The following is a 23,167-nucleotide window of genomic DNA, read 5'->3' on the forward strand; positions in this document are numbered from 1 at the left end:
ACAGGTTAATGGACAGCGATTAATTTTGACAAACTGATAATATTAGTGGAAATAATTTATACATTTTATCTTGTAATTTAGTGAGAGAATCCAATTATTACGATGAGATAGTCTGTACTTTCATTTAAAAACTTGACATTTGCATTGATATCGAAACTGTTTCTATTTTGAAATACTTTGGGAATAACAAGATACGCAGGTGCCTGTTTGGTCTCGCTGTATGCGTTGCTATGCAACAAAGAACCTCTTAAACGATGTACGACATTTAGGACCCAGTGGTACGACATGGATACGACGTCTTTATGAAACGGTCGTAAAGGAGGTCGGATGAGGGTCGTAAACAAGGTCGTATGGGCTACGACCTCCTAAATTTAGGAGGCATTTGTGAAACGATGATGTCACAAGCCACTCTAGCCACCCACTCGCTGCTTTTAATTGTTAATTCAACAAACATAAGTTTGTGTGAACGTTTAATGACTCAGAAATCCCAGGGTTCAAATAAAATGGTAATTGAAAAAAATTGCATGCGCTTTTATTTACGATTAATCTGTAAACTTAATGCATAAACAAGGTAATATACTTTTCCCCCATGTCGACCGGTTCGATGAATGTTCTTAATGTTATACCATAAATAATGAAATATTGAAGTACAGCACAGCCGAATCGAACAACCGATCACACAGTATGTAGAAGTTGTATATTATTGTAGTTGGTCATACAGACCCTGAAACAAATATATCCAAGAAAGGCCATGCAAGTCTAGAAAATATGGCTAGTCTAGATTTCCACAGTTTCTGAAAAAGAAGAAAGACTCGGGGCTCCTTTTCATGGTATTTTATTTACTCTCTTCGTACTATGAGCGTTTTCCTGTAAAATATGTTGATTACAGGGACTAGTTGTTAGTCTAGAAATTGAATGTTAATTTTAGGAAACTGAATGAAACTGAATGTTTCCAAGTGGCCTATGACAATGTTCTTAGCAGCTTGTAATCTGGAGTGATCTAAATTTTTGTCAGTTCGGGGATGCCTTTATATCTCCAACTGGCATCAGCTGGGGACATGCCAGCAGCTTTAGTAAACACGGTTACAAGGAAGAATGTCAAAAAGATCGCCACGTTTGTATCCCTGAAAGCTCTGATTATTGTGTCACTGATCAGAGACAGTGTCACCAAGAAGTACGCACCAACCTGAACATATTCTGTACCTTTAAAACCCCATACACTTATGTCAGAGAGCATGTTAGAAGCAAACATTACAAACATGTTAATGCAATATGGGAAATAAACGTGGGGAATATAGGAATTTATCGGTAAACACCAGTTTACACCAATCGAAGGCTACGAATGTATGTGTGTCTGTGAATGAGGAATACATGTGTGTCTGTGAATGAGGAATATGTGTGTCGCTGCATGAGGAGTATGTGTGTGTCAGTGTGTGTCAGCGTATGGGGAATATATTGTGTTGATGTATGAGGACTATATGTGTTTCAGTGTATGAGGAATATATATGTGACAGTGTATGAGGAATACATGTGTGTCAGTTTATAGGGAATATATTTATGTCAGTGTATGGGAAATATATGTGTGTTGATGTATGAGGACTATATGTATGTCACTGTGTGTCAGTGTATGAGGAGAATATTGTGTTGATGTATGAGGAATATATGTGTGCCAGTGTATGAGGAATATGTGTGTGTGTCAGTGTATTAAGATTATATGTGTGTCAGTGTATGAGGAATATATGTGTGTGTTGATATATGAGGAATATGTGTGTCACTGTGTGTCAGTGTATGAGGAGAATATCGTGTTGATGTATGAGGAATATATGTGTGTCAGTGTATGAGGAATATGTGTGTGTCAGTGTATGAGGAATATATGTTTGTCGGTGCATGAGGAATATATGTGTGTGTCAGTGTATGAGGACTATATGTGTGTGTCAGTGTATGAGGAATATATGTGTGCGTCAGTGTATGAGGAATATATGTGTGTCAGTTTATGAGGAATATATGTGTGTGTCAGTGTATGAGAAATACATGTGTATTAATGTATGAGGAATATATGTGTGTCAGTGAATGTATATGTCTTTGTATGGTGAATATATGTGTGTTTGTGTGTATAGTGAATGTTCATGTGTGTGTACGGTGAATGTAGGCGTGTGTATGGCGAGTGTATGTGCGTCTGTGTGTATTATCTAATTCAAATTTTAATTTAACAAAACTCGTCAGTTGAGTCGTCAGCAGATTAGAGGAAACCGTTTGACTTTTTTCGTAAAATATAGAGAAGAGACAAAGAACTATTCTTTGACAGATCCATATGAAAAGAAGAAAATATTTGAATTTTACGTCAAAGTGTGTTTATTCTTTAATACAAAAACATGTTTAAGGTCCCTAATTTGTTCAGAATGATCTAGTGCTCTATCGTGTCCCAAGTTTGTGTTAACACATATTCAGTCATTATTGTATAATCAGCTCTGTTTCTAGAGGAGATTTCTTATGCATGTTGAAAAGGATTTTAATATTTTCAAACGACATGCCACAGAAAGTTAACATCGTTCCTGGAAGCAAATGTAATATCTTTGTAACCAGATATTACATATGAAATCATCACGTCAACTTGAGGAGCTCTGCACTGTGGGCAAATACTGGAATACCCCTTCAGGCAAATAAGTAAACGACCTTTTGAAACAACGGGCATCACCGAACGACGTGGACAAGGGGTGTCATTGCTCGACCATATCAAATCTGATGTTAATTATTAAGTAACACATATCCTTACAGCCAGGGAATACTGACCATTTACTGACCACTGACCTATGATGTCCTACAGCTAACTCCCAATCTCTGCATCAATTGTGCACATCGAGATGGGGAGATAGAGATGCGGGTATATATATACACTGACTGTTTCTGTGTAAGGCATCTACCACTGACCGCAGACTGATGATCATAGAGAATACAGCTTTTAAGGTGCCTCTGTTCTTTTCCCAAAACTGCATTGAACGTCGGAGAAAATAGGTAAATATCGAAGTCGACACTTAGCGCCACTTTCTGACAGTAATCACGCGTCATCTGATCACCCATATTCTAATATGTCACATTTCATTCATTTATGATAGTTTTGTGTATGCCTTGTTACATTTTATAATGAAAATACCTATCATGGAAATGGACAAAATATTTTAATAACTAATAAACGTACCTATCCATAAAAGTCATCGTAAAAGGATGACCCGTCTAATTTGGTTATGTATGACGTAGCTCCTGCATTAAGCTTTAAGAAAAGGGCCTCTGAAGACCAGGAGTGTAGAGTGGGCAATCAAATCTGAAGGCTTTCTCAAACCATTTAACTTAAGGTTTAGGAGAGGTGCAGGTGCAAAAACTGCCTACACTGCTTGAAAGCATATTGTATTAAGACAATCTCCAGTATATCGCGTTTATCTCGACAATGAGGAAGCTTTTGAGTTTGGCTTAATGGTATATTTTCAGATTGTAAAGTTTTGGTATTGATGGACAATTATGGAGACTGTTAAAAGCATCAATGAATTCATGAGTTAGCATATTAAACAAGGTGTTGGACAAGGTCGTGTCCTATCACCATGATTATTTACGATATCTATGACTTGTTTTATTTCATTGTTAAGTAAGGGCTTGGCCCGTGTCTCCAATGGAGTAATACAATGACTATTCATATTAGCAGATGATAGTGTTTGTTAAGCGACTATCCTAGCGGGCAGAATGTGCTTATTGTTGTATGAACATAATGATCACATGAGCAAAAACATCAGAACTTTCCTATTTGATATGGCAAAAACTTGGAATTTTCGTCAGCATATATTACAATCATGGCCTGTACTTTCTATAATCATGGCCTAACTCCCTTTCCTCTGCTGTTCGTATAGGGGAAATGAAATATCGTAATGTAGATAAACGTTTGCAATGTAATGTGTAAGCTCTTATCTAAGGAATGCGCAGTATTTTAAATTATCTAAGGATTTCTCATGTACCTCTTCCGAAGCAGGTAGAGGTGGTCGCTGTATTTTCTCTTCGGGTGTACATTTAACAAAGAGTTGTTCCATTCCTTGTAGTGAGTGAGTGAGTGAGTGAGTGAGTTCAGTTTTACGCCGCTTTAGCGATATCCCAGCAATATCATGACGGTGAACACAAATAACGTGACATAAGTCTCACTGTGCTTCATTCAAGAAAAAAAAAAAAAACTATCTGTTGTACGATCATTTGGGAAAAACCGGATCACAGTTCACGGAGCGTATTTGTAATGCCTAAGCACTTGCATTGAACAATGTATCACATTTGCCATGTATGCATTTGAATGATCTGCCTACCTACCTGCCTACCTACGGGCCTACCTAAATACCTGTCTGTCTGTCTGTCTGTCTGTCTGTTTGTCTGTTTGTCTGTCTGTCCGTCTATGTCAACCATGTTTAACAATGCTTCATACATCCTTTACCTCGCGTGACTCACCAGCTAAGATGGTGCAGTTACAAGGTTTTTCATGTCTGTAAACAACTCCAATGCGTACATATGTTTGTATTTGCTTGAAAGTATACTTGGAGGTAAATACCACTATTAAGCCTTTCAAGCTCCACCGAGTCAGTGGAACCCAGACATCAGACACTTACATACCCGTGGGCAGCAAGCACTGGGCATACACACCTACATCCCAATACAGTCTTTCTATATAAACCCTCAATAGTCACCGTGTGGTGAATGTTATTTGTAATAAAAATCTAGGGAATTTGGATTTTATCATTTGCAGGTGTTTGGGGCTCCAATTAGAGCATTACCCACAAACACATCCATTTAATTTTATTATGTTACGAAGTTTTTTCCGAACACTTTGAAATATGTCAAACAGTATGTTATTCAGTCTGTTTTATTACTTTAATTAAACCTATATAAACATTTGAAGTGGTTCTGTATATACGTGTGTGCTCATCGTGATGAGCTAGGACGGACTTAGTCTGAAGACCCAGTTGCTACTATGATTGGTACTTCTTTGAGTTTGAAAACTTAACGCCTAACCCTTTTCTATGTTCGATGGTTGCATGCCGAATCATATGTTTTATTTGAGAGTGGCATGCTGAATCATTATCTTATGTTAGAGAATTTAATGCCTAATCTTTATCTTATGTTTGAGAATTGCATGCTGAATGTTGCTGAATCTTATCTTTAATTCGAGAGTTAAAGTGTTGTCTTTATCGTATGTTCTAGAATCTAATACCTAATCTTTATCTTTTGTTCGAGAGTTGAATGCTGAATGTTATCTTATGTTGGAGAGTTGAATGCTGAATGTTATCTTATGTTGAAGAGTTGAATGCTGAATGTTATCTTATGTTCGAGAGTTGAATGCTGAAACTCTCTGTGTTCACGTGTTTGTTGTTCTGTTCAAGGGTTGAATGTCGAATGTGCTCTTACAAATTTATTCGTATTGCTTTTTCGGGATGCAGTGTGTCAGTTCCGCGTATTCATGTGTGTAAAATTCTTAATGCTATACTAAGGGAAAGAATTAATCACATGAAAGCATGTGCGCTCCCTTCCAGATTTCTTCACCACCTATGCGATACAGCTTGTGATGAAACCTGGAAATAAATAAAGGAACACTTGTCTTTTCAAGAGATCCTCTATTTTTCTCCCTCAGTATATATGTTCGCTCCTTTTGATTTCATCAACCACATGTTTGTTGGATGCTAAATACTTCTTCAGTTATATTGTGGTTTGTTTTTTCTGTGTGTATTATTTTATAGTTTGAACGCTTCGAATCTTCCAACTTCTTGAACGTCATGAAGTTCAGCTTTACCGTCGCGGTCGTTGTCGTTGTTGTTCTCTTGTTGACGCATGTGGAGTCTAAACGACGGGCCAGGAAGCAGAAAAACAATCGGAAGAAATATGTGGTTTGTAGCCTGAAATAGTTCCGAATGTTGTAAACATGTTGATATTATAATCTGTAGGTTATGAAACATTATTAATTTGAAATGTTATGTCATTTATAATAAATATAATGAAAATGGGCGTCTACATCTATAAACACATTGAACAAAAATCGATACACGTTAAACCTATGAATTAGATGTTTTAAATAATCATGACATAAAATTCTTATCACTCTTCCTATTAGGTCACCGTCAACTTGAAGTAGGTCATTGATCTTGATCGGGGTTAGCCATCGCGGCTCCCATGCCAACGATTGTTTGGGGTTGTTTTTTTCACAGTTATTCATTTAAAAAACGACTACTATCTATAACGCGATTTTATTGCAAAATAATACTATCAAATAAAAGAACATTCACATTATCTAACCTTCATCTTTCCTTTTTTTTTGATATCTCGGATTGTATGAGTACAACAGGTTCTAAAGATCAATGAAACGGTGAAATTTGTCAATGAAATTGGATCATGAAAAGTCGTTCTGTCAACCAATCATATTTCTTCTCTGATTAGCTGACCTATCAGTGTTGAAAATGACTGAAAAGCACATATGCGAATATCACAAAAAATCACCTATCTACCCTAGCCCGTATGAGTAATAATTACGAGATAAACATGCTGTGTTGGGAAATCAGAGGTATATAACGAAATTATAATAGCTCTAAATTTTGTATTTAAAACCTCACGCTACGCGTTCGGTTTTAAATCAAATTTAGAGCTATTATAATTTTGTTATATACCGCTGAATTTCCAACACAATACGTTTATCTCCATTCTACCATTACCGTGTTATTCAGATTTTAAACAAATACTTAACGTGTTGGTATATAACGTGATTATATACCTCTGGATGACTTTGATTAACCAATCACAATCCAGTATTTACTGAAGTCGTGGTAGAATTGATGATAACGAGTGATAAAATTGATTAGCCTTTCCTACAAGCACACGCACATGCACACGCGCTCTCACAGGCGCACTTACCGCAGCTACTACGTGTCAATAACCTGATGCTGTCTGTTGTAGCTGCCGCGTTATGACGAGGTTCCAGGCGTCCCTGACTACGTCCCCAACTTCCTCGTCCACGGTGTCGTTGACCACTACCGCCACCCGGTGAGTGAAAGAAGCTTCCCATTCCCATCTCCCCGAAATCGCAATTACCGTAGATGTTCACGTGAATGTCTGAACTGTGTATGACAGGAATCCACCTCGGCGTAGGTCGCCTGTTATCGTGTATACAATGTCATGTGTTCGTGATTGTTATTGTTTCCCTGACAGCCGGAAGTCAACCACAGGGACGGCGGTGCTAAGGAGGCGGAAATACAACACGAGGTAGGAGACAACGTCGTAGAACGTCACGGTTGATGACGTTGTTAACAGCAGCCATGTTGATAGCCACGTGCAAGTATTTCATGTTAATGTGTACTGGCCGCAATGGAAGCATTACATCATTTTAATAAGTCTTTAAATGGCATCTGAGTCCAGCCATGAAAACGGATTGGCCAGGCGTTAAGTTCGTTGATACTTACAATCAATACCTTTTGGGCGTATTTTGAATAAAACTACTTTCGGAGTGTATCTTTCATCGGGTAAGGATCTCCGAAACGTCGTGCTGTTCACAATAATGAAGCTGGCATCCATACGTCTTGTTTTTCGTATGTATTCCACTTGTAAATGCACTTTGGAAATTTGATCCCACACAATAATCGCCAAAACTATTTCGGTTCGCCAATCAAGTGTCGTTAATCACATGCAGCGTGTTAATTAAAGGGTTAATGAATCCTGACTCGTTCAGTTGTAGTTCAGCTGTATCACTGCCGACTGCACACAGTCCAGGCAATACACGATATAATGGTACTGTAGGCTTGCAATGGCCACATTCTCGTTTGTTACTGTAATTGAAGATGTTCGAGATGAAACGACGACAGCACGGGGAGAAACGGAAGAAACGTAGCGTGACGTCAAAGCCGTTGCCTCGAGAGAGACGCTTCGTTGATTCCAAGGCGCCAGTCTGGACCAATGGAATCGTGCCATATGAATTTGGCAATATAAGTACGTATTGTATTTAAACTATACTCCAGAAGAGCAATCCACCTGTCAGCATGTAAATAGTGTTTGACCTGCACATCGTTAAAAGCCGATTGACAATATTACAAGAGAGTATGAATAACGCTGCCTGAATATTGTGTCACTGTGTGTCTACGCCGAAGGATTGGGTTTGATTCCCAAGATTGGTGACCGGTTCTTTGGTTTGTTGTTAGAGATCCGCCCCGAGAGCGGAAGGTCACGGGTTCGATCCCCAGTCGCGTTATACAAAATATGGTACTTGTTGGTTCCTGCCTGGCACCCAGTATTAATGGATACAACAAGGACTGGTCAGTTCAGTATAATGTGTCCGACTGGGGTTTTCATGCTTAATTGCGGCATGGTATCTCAATGAGCTATCACTATAAATCCAGCCTAAGTCTGGGCTAGGACAAGCAGTCACACATGCATGCACGTCGTCATATGAGAGAAATATTCTTAAGTACAACGTTAAATCCTGTTTCACTTCATCCCACATCGCTGCAAATGTGTGAAGCCTATATCTGGTGTCCTCCGCCGCGATACTGCTCCCATATTGCTAAAAGTGGAGTAAAACCATACTTACTGACTGACTGACTCACTCACTCACTCACTCACTGTGTGTCTACAGGCAGTTCCCAGCAGGCCACAGTGCTCCGAGCCATCGCCACCATAGAAGAGTACACCTGCATCCGCTTCTTCGTGAGAGGTTCCCCTGGATACAGCGTCCCCCATACCAACTACCTTTTGTTCATCAAAACATCGTCGTAAGTGTACTTCTCATCAATGTTAGTGCGACCAAAGCAATTATCCAACCATAAATAATACTAGGAATTGGTAGGCATTGTCCACGACAAGTGGCTGCTGCGTATGTGTGTTACTGACACTCATTGCTTTTGTGACAGGTGCTGGTCATACATCGGGATGCATCGGGATCCGCAGTACATCTCTCCCTGCAACAACTTTGTGAGTAGGCCTGATGTCGCGTACCACCCTTATAACACTCACAGCCCACTGCGTGTCACCAATCCATTGGGCGGTAGGGGTAGACTAGTGGTTAAGCGTTTAGTCGTCGCGCCAAAGAACCCGGGTTCTATTCCCTTCAAGGGTGCAGTGTGTGAAACCCATTTCTGGTGTCTCCCGCCGTGGCATTGCTGGAATGTTGTTAAAAGCAGAGTATAACCCAAGTCACTCACTCACTCACTCACGTACTCATTCATCCACTCAGACCAGTAGAGACTACAGATGCGTCGGTCATACGTTGTACTGAAGCCTTGTCTGTTTCAGTTTACCGTTCTGCACGAGATTATCCACGCACTTGGGGCATGGCACGAGCATCAACACTACGGGCGACAACAGCACCTGCAGTATCTTCCCAACAACGTCCTGAGTGGTCAGTTCATGTGCTTGCTGTCTTACGTGTGGTTGTGTGCGTCCGAGCATGCACGTGTGCGTATGTATGTGATTATGAACCTGTTTATGAGCATCTGCGAGCTAGACAATATTAATATGTGTATTTGTGAGTGTTTTGGAGTTTCTAGTATCATTTGAAGTAGTAGTAGCAGGAACAGTAACAGTAACAGTAGTAGTAGTAGTAGTAGTAGCAACAGCAGCAGTGGTAGTGGTAGTAATAGTAGTAGTAGCAGTTATAGTAACAGAATTAGTAGAAATTTAAGCAGCAGCAGTACTAGTAGCAGCAGCAGTAGTAGTAGTGGTAGCAGCAGCAGCAGCAGCAGCAGCAGCAGCAGCAGCAGCAGCAGCAGCAGCAGTAGTAGTAGTAGTAGTAGTAGTAGTAGAAGAAGAAGTACTGCTTCACGCGTATCAGATAGGCCTGCAGTAAACGCGTGGGTGACAGGTAGGCGGGGCAGGGAATGTAGACGACGAATAGACTTGGTTGCAACAAGTACATGAGGTAGATCGGGGATCAAGCACATGCAATACATGCTGACCCTAGCGTGAACTCAATGCCGCTTCTGTTTAACATGTGTCCAGGAGTATGGTATAACAATCAAAACACGATTCGCACGAGGAAATTAACTTTTCAATATTTAGACGACAACCTGTCTCCCACTTGTTTCAAATGAAATGTTTTGGAGGGCGTTCCCATATATGAAAATTGGAGTCATTTGTCAGGTCGTGGCTCATCTAATACTTGTCAATTAGTAGTGATTGTGGTGCTTTAATACACAGGTTTGGAGAGAAACTTCGTATTACCACCAGAAGGCTGGAAGGACGACTTTGTGAACCTGCCAGTCGACTTGCAGTCAATCATGATGTACGGAGACTATGTGAGTCCAGCTCTGTGTTCACCTACACCACCGTTCACATAGTCCAGCTCTGTGTTCACCTACACCACCGTTCACATAGTCCAGCTCTGTGTTCACCTACACCACCGTTCACATAGTCCAGCTCTGTGTTCACTTACACCACCGTTCACACAGTCCAGCTCTGTGTTCACCTACGCGACCGTTCACACAGTCCAGCTCTGTGTTCACTTACACCACCGTTCACACAGCCCAGCTCTTTGTTTCACTTACACCACCGTTCACAAAGTCCAGCTCTATAACCGCCGTTCACATAGTCCAGCTGTATGTTATTTTACACTACCATTCACATAGTCCACTTCTAAGTTCACTTCCACTACAATTCACCTAGTCGAGCTATGTGTTCACTTACAAGACCGGTCACATAGTTAAGTTCCACGATCACTTACACTACCATTCACATACAAATAGCCCTTTTGACAAGAAAATGATTGGTGAGCGCCACGATCATTTATCTTCTGCGATGTTTCATGTAAAACATTCCCCTGCCTTGTAAAGGTAGCTTGAGGACTAGCCATCTAAATGCATATTAGTCAATCTCAAATCAGATTTGAGGAGGGATACGTTTGGCAGTCACTGTTTTAACTTGGAACCCATTCAATTTCTTTTTTCAGGACTTTTCCAGGGACAGATCCTCGAGGAAGACTATCGACCCGTATTCCGACGATGTGGCGGAGACCCGAAACGACTACTGGATCGTAATGCACGAACTCACCATTGCCTATCAGTGTGCAAGTAAGTTGGAAATACAATAACAGTGTGCTTGTAAGTTGGAAATACAATGACAGTATGCTTGTAAGCCAGAACTACAAAATCAGACTGTTTTAACTCGAAAATACAATAGCAGAGTGCGTGTAGGTGAAGCATTGTAATCAGTTCGCGTTTCAGTCGAACATTGCCTTTCAGACTGTTTATGAGTTGAAGATTTACTTTTAGTGTTTGTCAGTCAAATATTGCCTTTCTTTGTGTTTGTCACCACCAGTGTTTTGAAGTTGGTAATTGCCTGTATACATTTGTTAGGCGAATATATCCATATTGATGTGTTTTTCTTGATACTGGAAAACATATTCATGCTGTATATATGTTTTAATTTCACATGTATACCGTTCCCTTGAGAACACAGATTGAAAATGATGTCTATCTCCTGTGTAGCCAGGTGCTCGGGGTCCCCACCAGTCTGCTCTAACGGAGGTTACCCCGGCATCTACAACAACTCGTGCACCTGCATCTGTCCGAAACTACTCGACCCTGCAACATCGTGTACTACCCTTCAGCCAGGAGGTACATTTACCCTCGACATTCTCACAGTCGTGTTTCTTATCCGGTATATTTGGGAGAATTCGGCTACCATTAGTTTCTTTCAATCCCGGCTCTCTATTATCCAATGCATTTGGGAGAATTCAGCTACTACTATTTTCTTTCGATACTTGTTCTCAATTATGCTATATATTTGGGAGAATTCAGCTACCACTATTTTCTTTCGACACTGGTTCTCAATTATGCTATATATTTGGGAGAATTCAGCTACCACTATTTTCTTTCGACACTGGTTCTCAATTATGCTATATATTTGGGAGAATTCGGCTACCACTATTTTCTTTCGACACTGGTTCTCAATTATGCTATATATTTGGGAGAATTCGGCTACCACTATTTTCTTTCGACACTGGTTCTCAATTATGCTATATATTTGGGAGAATTCGGCTACCACTATTTTCTTTCGACACAGGTTCTCAATTATGCTATATATTTGGGAGAATTCACCTACCACTATTTTCTTTCGATACTGGTTCTCAATTATGCTATATATTTGGGAGAATTCAGCTACGATTATTTTCTATCGAACTGGTTCTAAATTTCCCGGCATTTGACACCAATGTTCTGTGATAGTAAGAAGTCCCACATAGCAATTTCGCTTTCAGTTATTTAAGTTCATTCTTAATTTACGGCATTAATACTTCACAAGGGGCCAAGGGGCTCGCCACACTGAAGATCTGGGTTCGATTCCGGACATGTGTGCGATGTGTGTGACCCATATCTGGTGTCCCCCTCCGTAATTATTGCTTAGTGTGGCGTAAAACCCTACTAACTCACTCATTCACTCTCTCAATACTTCACAAAGAATTTCTCTAGCACAAGAATTAAATCTAATTTGTTATCTATGTTTAGCACCTGACTTAGATCGGGGGAATTTATGAACATTAAAGATTAGTATATGTTAATATCCACCAAAAACTACATCACACACAGCTGTCCTCACATGGCCAACACACAGAGTTTCTTCATTTGGTTTTGTTCTATCTACGGAGTTGGGTAGCCTAGTGGTTACCGCGTCCGCTCATCACGCCGAAAACCCGGGTTCGATTTCCCACAGGGGTACAACATGTGAAACCCATTTCTGGTGTCCCTGACGTGATATTGCAGGAACATCGCTAAAAGCGGTAAAAAACCACATTCGGTCAGTCAGTCAGTCCACCTACAGACACCCAATGAAGTCATTCCTCAGATTTACATCCCTCATAGCTTTTCTAAGTCCACTCATGCATAGTCATTTAGTCCTTTAAAGAGTCAAGTCTGGATAAGGGACATTCTAAGGACCTCAGTCTGTTTTTTTTATAATTATATCTTTTTTTAGAAACTATGACTTAAACTATTAATTATTACCTTAGAGACTTGTGCAAGTCCACATCCACACAGTTACCTCGATTATTGACGTACAGTACACTCAGCTTGGGGATTGTGTTTAGTATCCGATGTATTGTGCATTGCTCAACTATATCCCTTTCCTGATGGCTTCCAGTGCAGGGTGGGGTGTACTCGCTTACGCCATCCAAGCCGGAAGTGCAGTTCTCTACCCCGGGTGCCCCAGTCACGGGTGTCCCTGCCAACTCCAAGTACATGTGGATCTTCTGGGTACGTAGACGTCATCGTTTTTTTTCACAGAAGTTACAACATTCCTCTTTTATATTTTACATGTCGGCCATCAATATTTGAGGTGATGTTTATGTTTTCTACCTACAATATCTGGACGTATTTAGCGTTTGATGGTCACGTAGTTCTTCCTACGGTAGAACATGTGCTCTCAATAACTAAAGTAAAGTCACCTCTATGAGAGAGGTGTATGTTTACGGAAGTGGATTCTCCTTTAGTTCTTTGGAAACTAGGGTGGCCTTGAACAAAGCGATCTTGACGTTAATGTGATCGTAAGACACATGACTTAACGCAGACTTGCGACTGACGTAACGCTAATTAAGGTTGTCTTGTACACCCAGGCACCCAGGGCCTCCTTTCACAAAGCTCTAAACCGATCGTAAGTCACTTAGGTAAGCCAAGCGCGATGTTAAAGAAATTCATCAAGGTTAAGGGGTTTAAGATTAAACGTTAGTAAGGGTTGCTTCCTGAAGGAAGCCCCAGGAATGACCCGTCCATCTCCGCGCCAGTGTCCCGGATTTAGGTCCATACATGACCACACCCTTTGTGGTCATGTATATTAATACGCGGCAGTCGCGTTGTACAAATAATTTCAGAGAAGTTTACGGATCTCGCGCCGTTTGCAAACATGCTCATAAACATGTATCATTGCTGTTCCAAAAGTTTGTTAAGGGCAGTTTATATCTGGTTGCAGGCGCCCGAGGATGGCTCCAAAATCGTGGTGGAAATTGAGAATGTATTTGTGGCAGGCAGCAGCTCATTCTGCGTCTCCAAGCTTCACATCTCGCGGGATCTCATTGGCCAGTCAGGCAACGAGTCAGTACAATCCATTCTCTACGACAGCCTTGTAGCACCGCTTTGGTATTATAAACTGTAGGCTTCGTCATTTGAATTATGTACATTCTCATTATCAGCGATGTCAAACTTCACCAGCGCAGCACGGGCATTGACGAGACGACATGACAAGTTATACCGATGGAGAAAGACATGTCATGTCATTTACTGCCATGGCAGGGTGAACAATAGCCAACAAGAGGTTCGGTTGGGCTTTTGAATCATGGTGTAGCAAAATGAAGACATACTGAAAAAAAAAACCTTCATCGGATATTTCAGCAATGCATTTGTGGTTTCTGTCATGCAAGGGAAGTGTGTATTTCTGCAGGTACTGTGGCTCTGGATATGGTCAGTCTATCATTTCACTGGGCAATGTAGTGGCCATCGAACTGGACGCGGGCGCCGCGTCAAACAGCTACATCAAAGGCAACGCAACCCTGCAGCCAGGTAACTCTCATTCTGTAGCCAGGTAACTCTCATCCTGTAGACAGGTAACTCCCTACCCTGTAGCCACATAACTCCCACCCTGTAGCCAGGTAACCACCACCCCTGTAGCCAGGTAACCCACACCCTGTAACCAGATAACTCCCACCCTGTAGCCAGGTAACCCTCCATCCTGTAGCCAGATAGTTCCCCGCCCTTTAGCCAGGTAACACCCACCCTGTATCCAGGTTACCTCCACCCTGTGGCCAGGAAACTCCCCATCCTGTAGTCAGGTAGCTCCAACCCGGTATCCAGGTTACCTCACCCTGTAGTGAGGTAACTCCCCACCCTGTAGCCAGGTAATTCCCCACCCTGTACTTAGGTAACGTCCACCTTGTCGCCAGGTAACCCACGCCCTTTAACCAGATAATTCCCCACCCTGTAGCCAGGTAGCTTCCACCCTGTAGCCAGGCTACCTCCATCGTGTAGCCAGATAATTCCCCATCCTGTAGCCAGGTAACTCCCACCCTGTAGCCAGGTAACTCCGTCCCTGTAGCCAGATAATTCCCCACTCTGTATCCAGGTTGCCTCCACCCTGTACTTAGGTAACTCCCACCATGTAACCAGGTAACCACCACCCTGTACCCAAATAACTTCCACCCTGTAGATAGGTAACGTCCACCTTGTAGCCAGGTAACTCCCACCCTGTAGCCAGGTAACTCCCACCCTGTACCCAGGTAACTCACACCCTGTAACCAGGTAACTCCCCACCCTGTACCCAGGTAACTCCCACCCAGTAGCCAGGTAACGTCCATCCTATAGCCAGGTAACTCCCACCCTGTAGCCAGGTAACTCCCACCCTGTAACCAGGTAACTCCCACCCAGTAGCCAGGTAACGTCCACCCTGTAGCCAGGTTACCTCCATCCTGTAGTCAGATAACTCCCACCCTGTAGCCAGGTTGCTCCCACCCTGTAGCCAGGTAACACCAATGCCACTTTGAATAGGACGATATTGGTGAGAGGTTCTGACAAACAGGCACACGTATGACACCGATACTATCTTCAGCTGACGACTGGTGCTACAACCTCACTGACAAGGGAGAGACCTACAACGAGAACGTCAACATAGCCGTCACCAACGCCGCCTGTCTGCCGTGGTCCCAGGCCTCCAGTTGCGAGTACTACCCAGCTGAGATGACGTGAGTAGCCAGACTTACCACCATCACATGGGGCTGATTTCTGTGCCGGTCGGTTTTCGCTTGAGGCGCGAGGACTGTAAGTTTACCTGAGTGGTGGGGTGGACTGGGTGTTACACTATTGCAGTGGGGACACGTTTGGTCCATATTTCACGCAAACTGTATCTTGCCGCGCAGAGTTACATCCCTAGGTGAGCAATGGGACGTTGATTCGTCCTTGTGATCCTTGATTTGTCAGCTCAATACCCGGACTTTAGGGATTCACTCAGCAGAAAAATGAGTACCCGGTGGGATAAGTCAGGTGACTAAAGTCCGCTAGCGCTTGGCAGTCAATTTGGATTAACTAGCTGTGCTATTGATTGTTAGCACTGTGAGCATACCTGATGTAGAGCTTGACGCTATATAATTTTTATTTCTCATACTCTCTCTTTTTCTTTTTCTTTCTTTCGTTCTCTCTCTCTCTCTCTCTCTCTTTCTCTCTTTCTCTCTCACTCTATCTCCCTCGTAGCTGCGATGTGTGTGACGACATTTTCTCCTTCAGCCTCAGGGCCGACTACAGCGGCAACAACTGCAGGAACCCTGAAGGGGTGCTTCCTCAGCCCTGGTGCTACACCTACATCGGCAAGTTCAGCTGTGAGATCACCTTCTGTGATGTGTGCCAGTTCGGTACGTTCTGTTAATGTTACACATGCACGCACGTACGCACGTACGCACGTACGCACGCACGACAAGACCCACAGACGTACGCACGTACGCACACCCATACCCACACATACGCACGCACGCACGCACGTCCACACAGGCACGTCCACACATACACGTCACACATTCCTACTTCACACAACATCCCTCAACAAGATCCCCAACCCAACTGCCCATTCCCGCAGTTAACAACCTGCAGTTAACAAAGAGATGTCGCATGATGTTTTAGGCAGGACCTACGACAGCTACGACAACTGCGACGAACTCATCAACAACAACACGGACTACTGCAGCACACCCCCATCACAGATCGGTTGTCGAAAAACATGCGAGGAGCACGGTATGTAATACACTGGACAAAATAGTTAGGGATATATGTAAATTTGAAATTATGAACACTGATCTTTTTATTCATTGACATACTGATGAAATATCACTCATAAGAATACCAATATCCCTAACTTATTTTGTCCAGTATATATCTCTTTACTAGCTTATCTTCGGAGTGTGTAATGTTTGACGGGGCTTTTGAAAGCGATGCAGCTAAATCACAGCGATATCCTGAGAATTGAGAGTGATATATTGTACCCATCCAATAAACCATGATTTTAGCCACTGAACTTCTATGCTGGCGCTAAGCGTCTGATAACGAACGGTGCTAGAAATGCAATAAGACATAATATGTAGTAGACATCGTCTATCATTAGCCAAATAGCGACTCTTCTTGGAGTTTACGGAAAGGGGCGAGTGGTGACGAATGCACATTAGTCACTGAGTCAGTCACGTGAACCCAGATGAATGAGGTTGTTGCTTCATCTTGGCCAAGTGAATCAGGTTTGTGTCCATTATTTTTGCAGCAACTACAACGACAACGACGTCTTCCACCACTACTACATCAACAATTCCTTCGTCTACCACGACTACGCCAACATCGACTTCGTCTACAACTACGACACCAACAACTACTTCGTCTACTACTACTACTACGACACCAACAACTACTTCGTCCACCACAACACCAACAACTTCTTCGCCTACTACTACGACGACACCAACAACTACTTCATCTACTACTACTACGACACCAACAGCTACTTCGTCTACTACTACTACGACACCAACAACTACTTCGTCTACTACTACGACGACACCAACAACTACTTCGTCTACTACTACTACGACACCAACAACTACTTCGTCTACTACTACGACACCAACATCGACTTCGTCTACCACTACGACACCATCAACTTCTTCGTCTAGTACCATTACACCAACAACTACCACAACAGCAGCAACAACTTCTACAACGGTGACAACAACGACAACGACGTCACCACCTACGATGAGCATGTGTCCGTCTGGCTACACCCTATACGCCGGTGATGGTCAGTGCTATAAATTCTTCGCTTCTAAAAGGAATTACGGCCAGGCCAAGAGGACGTGTTCCTTGGACGGGGGCGAAATCGCATCTGTTGAGTCGGCCGCCGTCAACATGTTCCTGGTCCAACTCAGAGCTGCCGCAGGGTCAGTCTGTCTATCTAATCACCTTGCAACTGCCCGATCCACGTACACACGCACGCGCGTGCGCGCGCACACACACACCACTCCTACATAGTACCGATACATAAATGAATTTCGCAGTAACGGTGATTCATTGACCCTCAAACTTTGATCTGCATGATATAGCCTACAGCGGTGCTCTCTGAATTAAGGCTTCCGTCCGTAAGCCCCACCTTGGTAATGTCAGATATTATACGTTACATTAGGTTGGGTTAGGTCGCCAGACGGTGAAGCTGGGTTAAGGGGCGGTAATATTTCCAAAGGAGGATTCTGTGTACCGAAATCCATCAAGGTGAGCTACATTTGTTTCTTTATCTCAGATTCTCAGATTCTCCGATGTTCATCAACGCTAGGTGGAACAGGAAGGACCAGTACTGGTTCTGGGTGCCTTTGGGTAGGAAGCTCAAGGTCTCCAGCTTCTACACCAACTGGAACTCCAACGACCGTGAGTCTGGACAGGGACCTGTTTTTTGTTAATATTGTTGGGAAACGTCTCAGGCAGCAATATTTGAGCTATGTGACGACAGTGTGTGGATGCTTATGTTGTATAAGACAACCACGTGGTTATATTAGGTATTAGGAAGCCATGAACTGAGGGCCATGTCAGACATGTCAGCAAGCCTGACCGGTCGATACAGTCAAACTTTGCTTGCCACGGAATTATTCTGCCTATGAATCGAAATGTCCTAGTGTGACGGCTTAAACAGTAAGTCCTTAGGTATCCATATTATCTGCCTGGGAGTGGGTTAAAACAGAATACCTTTGTATCGACCTCCTCGCAGATAGAGATAGAGTTTAAAACCGTTCTCAGTAAGACCGCGACTACATGGGGACCTCCGTTAGTGCTCATGTCTGGATCAGACAGCCAGGTGACTGACACCATGAGCATCGACCTAGCAGTTGGGGTGGGATGTAAAGGCTGTTGATGTAGTTGATGACGTCATTGTCTCCAGCCGACGGTCCCGACGGTGACGCTGCGGCGAAGATCAGTTGTGTGGTGATGGAACCAGCGTCTGTCGGGAGTCGGTGGATCCCCAACAGGTGTAACAAGAACTACTTCATCTGCAGGACCAACACCGTCTCCGGTATTCCTGGTGGTCAGTTGACACTTTCACCTATAACTCACCCACAAGCACTCATTTCCTGCTCTGGAAAAACACCACCAAACACTCACATCCAGTTCAATCTAATATAGATACAAACTAGGGGCCAAAGAATGGATACCGAGATTGTTTTCATAAACTTAAAATTTGAAAGAAAATATGCTTTTTAATTGTTGTCAGTGTATCAAACTCATTCCTGCAACACTCTGGCAGTGGCTGTGTTATTTGGGGTTAAATACACTTATACTTGTGTGAGAACTCAGTGTGAATCTTGTACACGCGGGTCGATCCATTGTAACCATTCTACCATCACCGTAACGTTTCAGCCGTGAGTTAATTTACCTACTGTGTTAAACCCAGCTCTGTGTTCCAGCCAAGTGCTGTGACTTCCGGTCCGAATGTCAGACGTTCTTGCACGATGACCCAGCTATGTGCAAAAAGAAGCTAGCAAAGAGCTGCCCAGCAACCTGCAGCCAATGCAACCCAAATAGTAATGGAGTTTCTTCGATTGATTGATTGATTGATTGATTGATTGATTGATTGATTTGTTTTTGTTTCAATTTATACGATGTGTTAATATAGGAAATGGTAAATTCTTTAAGGACACGGGACTGTTTTCAGTACTTTCCCACAAGAGTGTTGAGACCATGCCTTTTGGCGTCTCTGATATTAGTGTAAATATCTGTATGCTTACAGTTGATTCAGTTATTGGTTATGTAGCTACTCTTATCTATAAGTTAAATCTAGATACTCAGCCAATCCGGGTTCATATCGCTACCTGTCTCATACACGCTGTACACCCTTAATGTTCCCTACAGATGTGACGTGCACTGTAGCGACACCTGCGACTGCTGATCGCGTTACTGTGAAGGGGTCCCAGTCCCAGCTGACACCTGGCCAGTTCGTGAAGTACAGGTGTAAGAAGGGTTATGTCCTCAAGTCCGGGGCGCTGAAGCGGGCGTGCACGCTGACGGGGGCTCTGACTGATGACGCTCCAGTCTGCACAGGTACAGATAGACGTTGCGATAAACTATCCTCTCTGAGAACATTAGATGCTGGCTTGAAGAAGACATATAGTTATTAACTAAAAATGCCATCCACTGAGGAGCATTGACTCTCTGGTAGCACCTAATGTCAATGATTCACAAGTAATGACAATCTGTTGGCGATTTAATATCAATGATTCACAAGCAATGACTATCAGTTGACACTTAATGTCAATGATCCACAAGCAATGACAATCTGTTGACACGTAATGTCAGTCAGTCACAAGCAATGACAATCTGTTGGCACTTAATGTCAATGATTCACAAGCAATGACTATCTGTTGACACTTAATGTCAATGATTCACAAGCCATCCTTATCTATTAACGATTTAATGTCAATGATTCACAAGCAATGACTATCTGTTGGCAATTTAATGTCAATGATTCACAAGCAATGACAATCTGTTGGCAATTTAATGTCAATGATTCACAAGCAATGACTATCTGTTGGCGATTTAATGTCAGTCATTCACAAGCAATGACAATCTGTTGGCGATTTAATGTCGGTCATTTCCAAGTAATGACTATTCGTAGACGATTTAATGTCCATCATTCGCAGGCTAGGACTATCTGTTGACAGGTAGTGACGTCCCTTACTGCAAACCGTTGCTTTCTTTTGCAGAGTAAACGCCATTTGATGAAAACCATAACACGTGTTTTTTGTAAATTTCTTTTTTAATTTTATATGAAATTATTTAGTTTATACCATCATCCTTTCCTTCTGTAGACCTATCTAACACCGTGTCGAGCGTGAACGGGCGTAACCTCAAGCCCATGCTGAATTTCCCGAGTAACTTCCAGTTGTACGGCAAGCCCGTTATCAGGCGTCACGGCCGAGTGTCGCAGTGGAAGGCGTTCTGCGCCACGGATGGGGAGGTCCTCTTCATGGTGCTAAGGAAGAAGAACAGGAAGAGGTATGTTAGGCTTGTACTCCCCATTTCATAGAGAGTTTGGTTTAAACACTGTTCCCAACAGTAATTCAGTAATAACACGTGAAAACCTGGTGTGAGGGGGTGGGGGTGGGGGTGGGGGTGGGGGTGGGGAGCTATATGGCAGTGGTTTGTGATTAATCAAGTTTGGATTGGACCATACTATCCACTGGTCATCTCTATGAGCATGTATCTGCGCAATTAGTTAACGGTGACATTTGTCAACCAAGTCAATGAGCTTGACCACCCGATCCTTTTAGTCGTCATTTACGACAAGCATGGGTTGCTGAAGACCATTTCTAACGCGGGTCTGCACGGGTGACGACACCTTGACCAGTGATATGGTCGAAATCGTGAAGTGTAAAAACAATTATTTAAAAGATTTTGTCATTATCTCCAGGTCCAAGATCGTCGGTGTCAACAAAATGACGTGTATGAACGACCGCGTGATGACGTGGGATGTTGACAAGGGAGAGCGTATCACGGTGCAGCCTGGGGACTTCCTGGGCGCGGGGGATCTGGAGGGGGGACATCTCCAGTACAGCTGGTGCGACGGAGGGAAGAAGATGACGTATAGCACGTACACAGAGTCCCAGCTCCAACCAGGGCTGACAGTGGTCACGGAGGGCGAAGCGTGTCTCGTCATTGAAGTGGATGCTGTCATCGTCCCTCTGTAATTATGGGCAGCCTTTTTATGACCGTGTAACACACGTGAACGTAAATAAAAACGAACTGCCCTAAATTCGAGTTAATTATATTTGTTCCAAGCTACGATTCCTTCCTTTATGTCCCCAATACCATCAAGCCTGAGTTTACAACACCCCGTTCCCTTTTTGGGCCTCTCAACACCGAGAATGATTTATCTTTAACACATGGAACAAATACCCCAGAGTATGTAAGTTCATGGTTGTTGTTAAAGTCGTACATCATACCAGAGGTCAGTTTCAGTTAGCATCTGCACTCCAACACAGTTGTAGATACTGACCTTGACATTGGACCCGTGAAGATCAGGGCTGCTATTGATTTTCAGTAACTCATGCTTGTCGTAGGAGGCGACTACAATGTTCAGTCCGTTTGCCACAAAAGTGGACTGATGAACTGCAGTCTAACTTGAATACTAACAAACATAAAATACTCAATGAAACTCTGATCATTATCCACACATCAGACCAACTCTGTCAGCTTTTTGGAGAAATTGTATCTTTAACATGAAAAGGTGTTTATCAAACTTATCATTGAAAGATTAACACAGTTCACCCCTGCACCCAGTTTTGTCTTGAAAGTTTATAAAATGACCATTGAAAACGGGTGAAAATAAAATGTCCCTCTTCCACGCATGTCGCATGAGTACTCGATGCTCTCTGGAGTATTGGGCAATGAGACAGTGATACTCTTCCAGACATTTTCTGATCCACACTCCGATATTACCCCACGAACTAAACCTTAAAGTTTTATAGTGACACCAGCAACATTGGGAATTACTCGGTGTTTTGATACGTCCCCTGGAAGAGGATTACACAACCCATATTCGATAAAAATATTGGTACTTATCAGACAACAGTGTACACATCTTCGTGTCAACACCCACACCAATGTCACATCTGCAGGGACGTGATAGTTTAAGGAATGAACACGAGGTCACACACCGTTACATTCAACGTCAGTGTCTTGTGCACCACACAGGCCTTAGCGTCAATGCGAGGATAAAAGACTTTTTCTAAATATAAAAATTTGGAGATGACTCCCGACTTGAAATGCTTCACAATATATATATATATGTGAGATGGCACCCCACTCTTTCAGTCAGTCAGTCCCGTTGTATATATGTGTATTGTTGTATGAAGTAACTTGGATCTTTACTGTTCTTTCACATAATTATAAATATTTTCAAACGTTGACATAAGCTATTATGGTAAAATTGCATCCCGAAAACATATGAAACATATATCAACTTCACTAGCTAAAATCGTGTGTTTTCAGTCGCGATAGCTTTGATTTAATGTTGTGTCACAGCAGTTTCAATTTAGTGTCACAATACCCTTTATGTAGTGTCGCGATAGCTTTAATGAGTGCGTAGGTTGAGCATACTAGTATGTTACTGGTGCCAGAAC

The 23,167-nt window shown here is 42.6% G+C and overlaps 1 protein-coding gene across 2 annotated transcripts; it reads left to right on the forward strand.

The window, feature by feature from the left end:
- Positions 1-4,949: 4,949 nt before the first annotated feature.
- Positions 4,950-21,798, forward strand: LOC137265450 (uncharacterized). 2 transcript variants are annotated; one of them, XM_067800851.1, is made up of 25 exons: positions 4,950-5,003; positions 5,760-5,906; positions 6,967-7,053; positions 7,219-7,272; positions 7,845-7,992; positions 8,636-8,771; positions 8,910-8,970; positions 9,292-9,397; positions 10,195-10,292; positions 10,943-11,063; positions 11,481-11,609; positions 13,129-13,241; positions 13,954-14,075; positions 14,422-14,540; positions 15,583-15,715; positions 16,254-16,378; positions 16,644-16,754; positions 17,272-17,397; positions 17,434-17,941; positions 18,298-18,422; positions 18,931-19,074; positions 19,454-19,570; positions 19,899-20,087; positions 20,855-21,041; positions 21,457-21,798. In XM_067800851.1, the coding sequence occupies exons 2-25, from the start codon at positions 5,796-5,798 to the stop codon at positions 21,731-21,733; spliced, it is 3,447 nt and encodes a 1,148-aa protein (XP_067656952.1). In that variant the 5' UTR covers positions 4,950-5,003; positions 5,760-5,795; the 3' UTR covers positions 21,734-21,798. The 2 variants fall into 2 exon arrangements, with proteins under 2 accessions (XP_067656952.1, XP_067656951.1); XM_067800850.1 differs by having other exon boundaries at positions 17,272-17,941.
- The last annotated feature ends 1,369 nt before the right edge of the window (positions 21,799-23,167 follow it).

Source organism: Haliotis asinina, chromosome 15 (genome assembly GCF_037392515.1).
Source record: "Haliotis asinina isolate JCU_RB_2024 chromosome 15, JCU_Hal_asi_v2, whole genome shotgun sequence".
NCBI lineage: Eukaryota > Metazoa > Mollusca > Gastropoda > Lepetellida > Haliotidae > Haliotis > Haliotis asinina.

What these genes read in the sequence shown, in the direction of transcription:
- LOC137265450 (XM_067800850.1), top strand. Translation starts at nt 5,796, where the DNA reads ATGAAGTTCAGCTTTACCGTCGCGGTCGTTGTCGTTGTTGTTCTCTTG. An exon ending in TTGACCACTACCGCCACCCG is followed by an intron (nt 7,054 to 7,218) that starts GTGAGTGAAAGA and finishes TTTCCCTGACAG; the next exon opens with CCGGAAGTCAACCACAGGGA. An exon ending in AGGAAGAAGAACAGGAAGAG is followed by an intron (nt 21,042 to 21,456) that starts GTATGTTAGGCT and finishes CATTATCTCCAG; the next exon opens with GTCCAAGATCGTCGGTGTCA.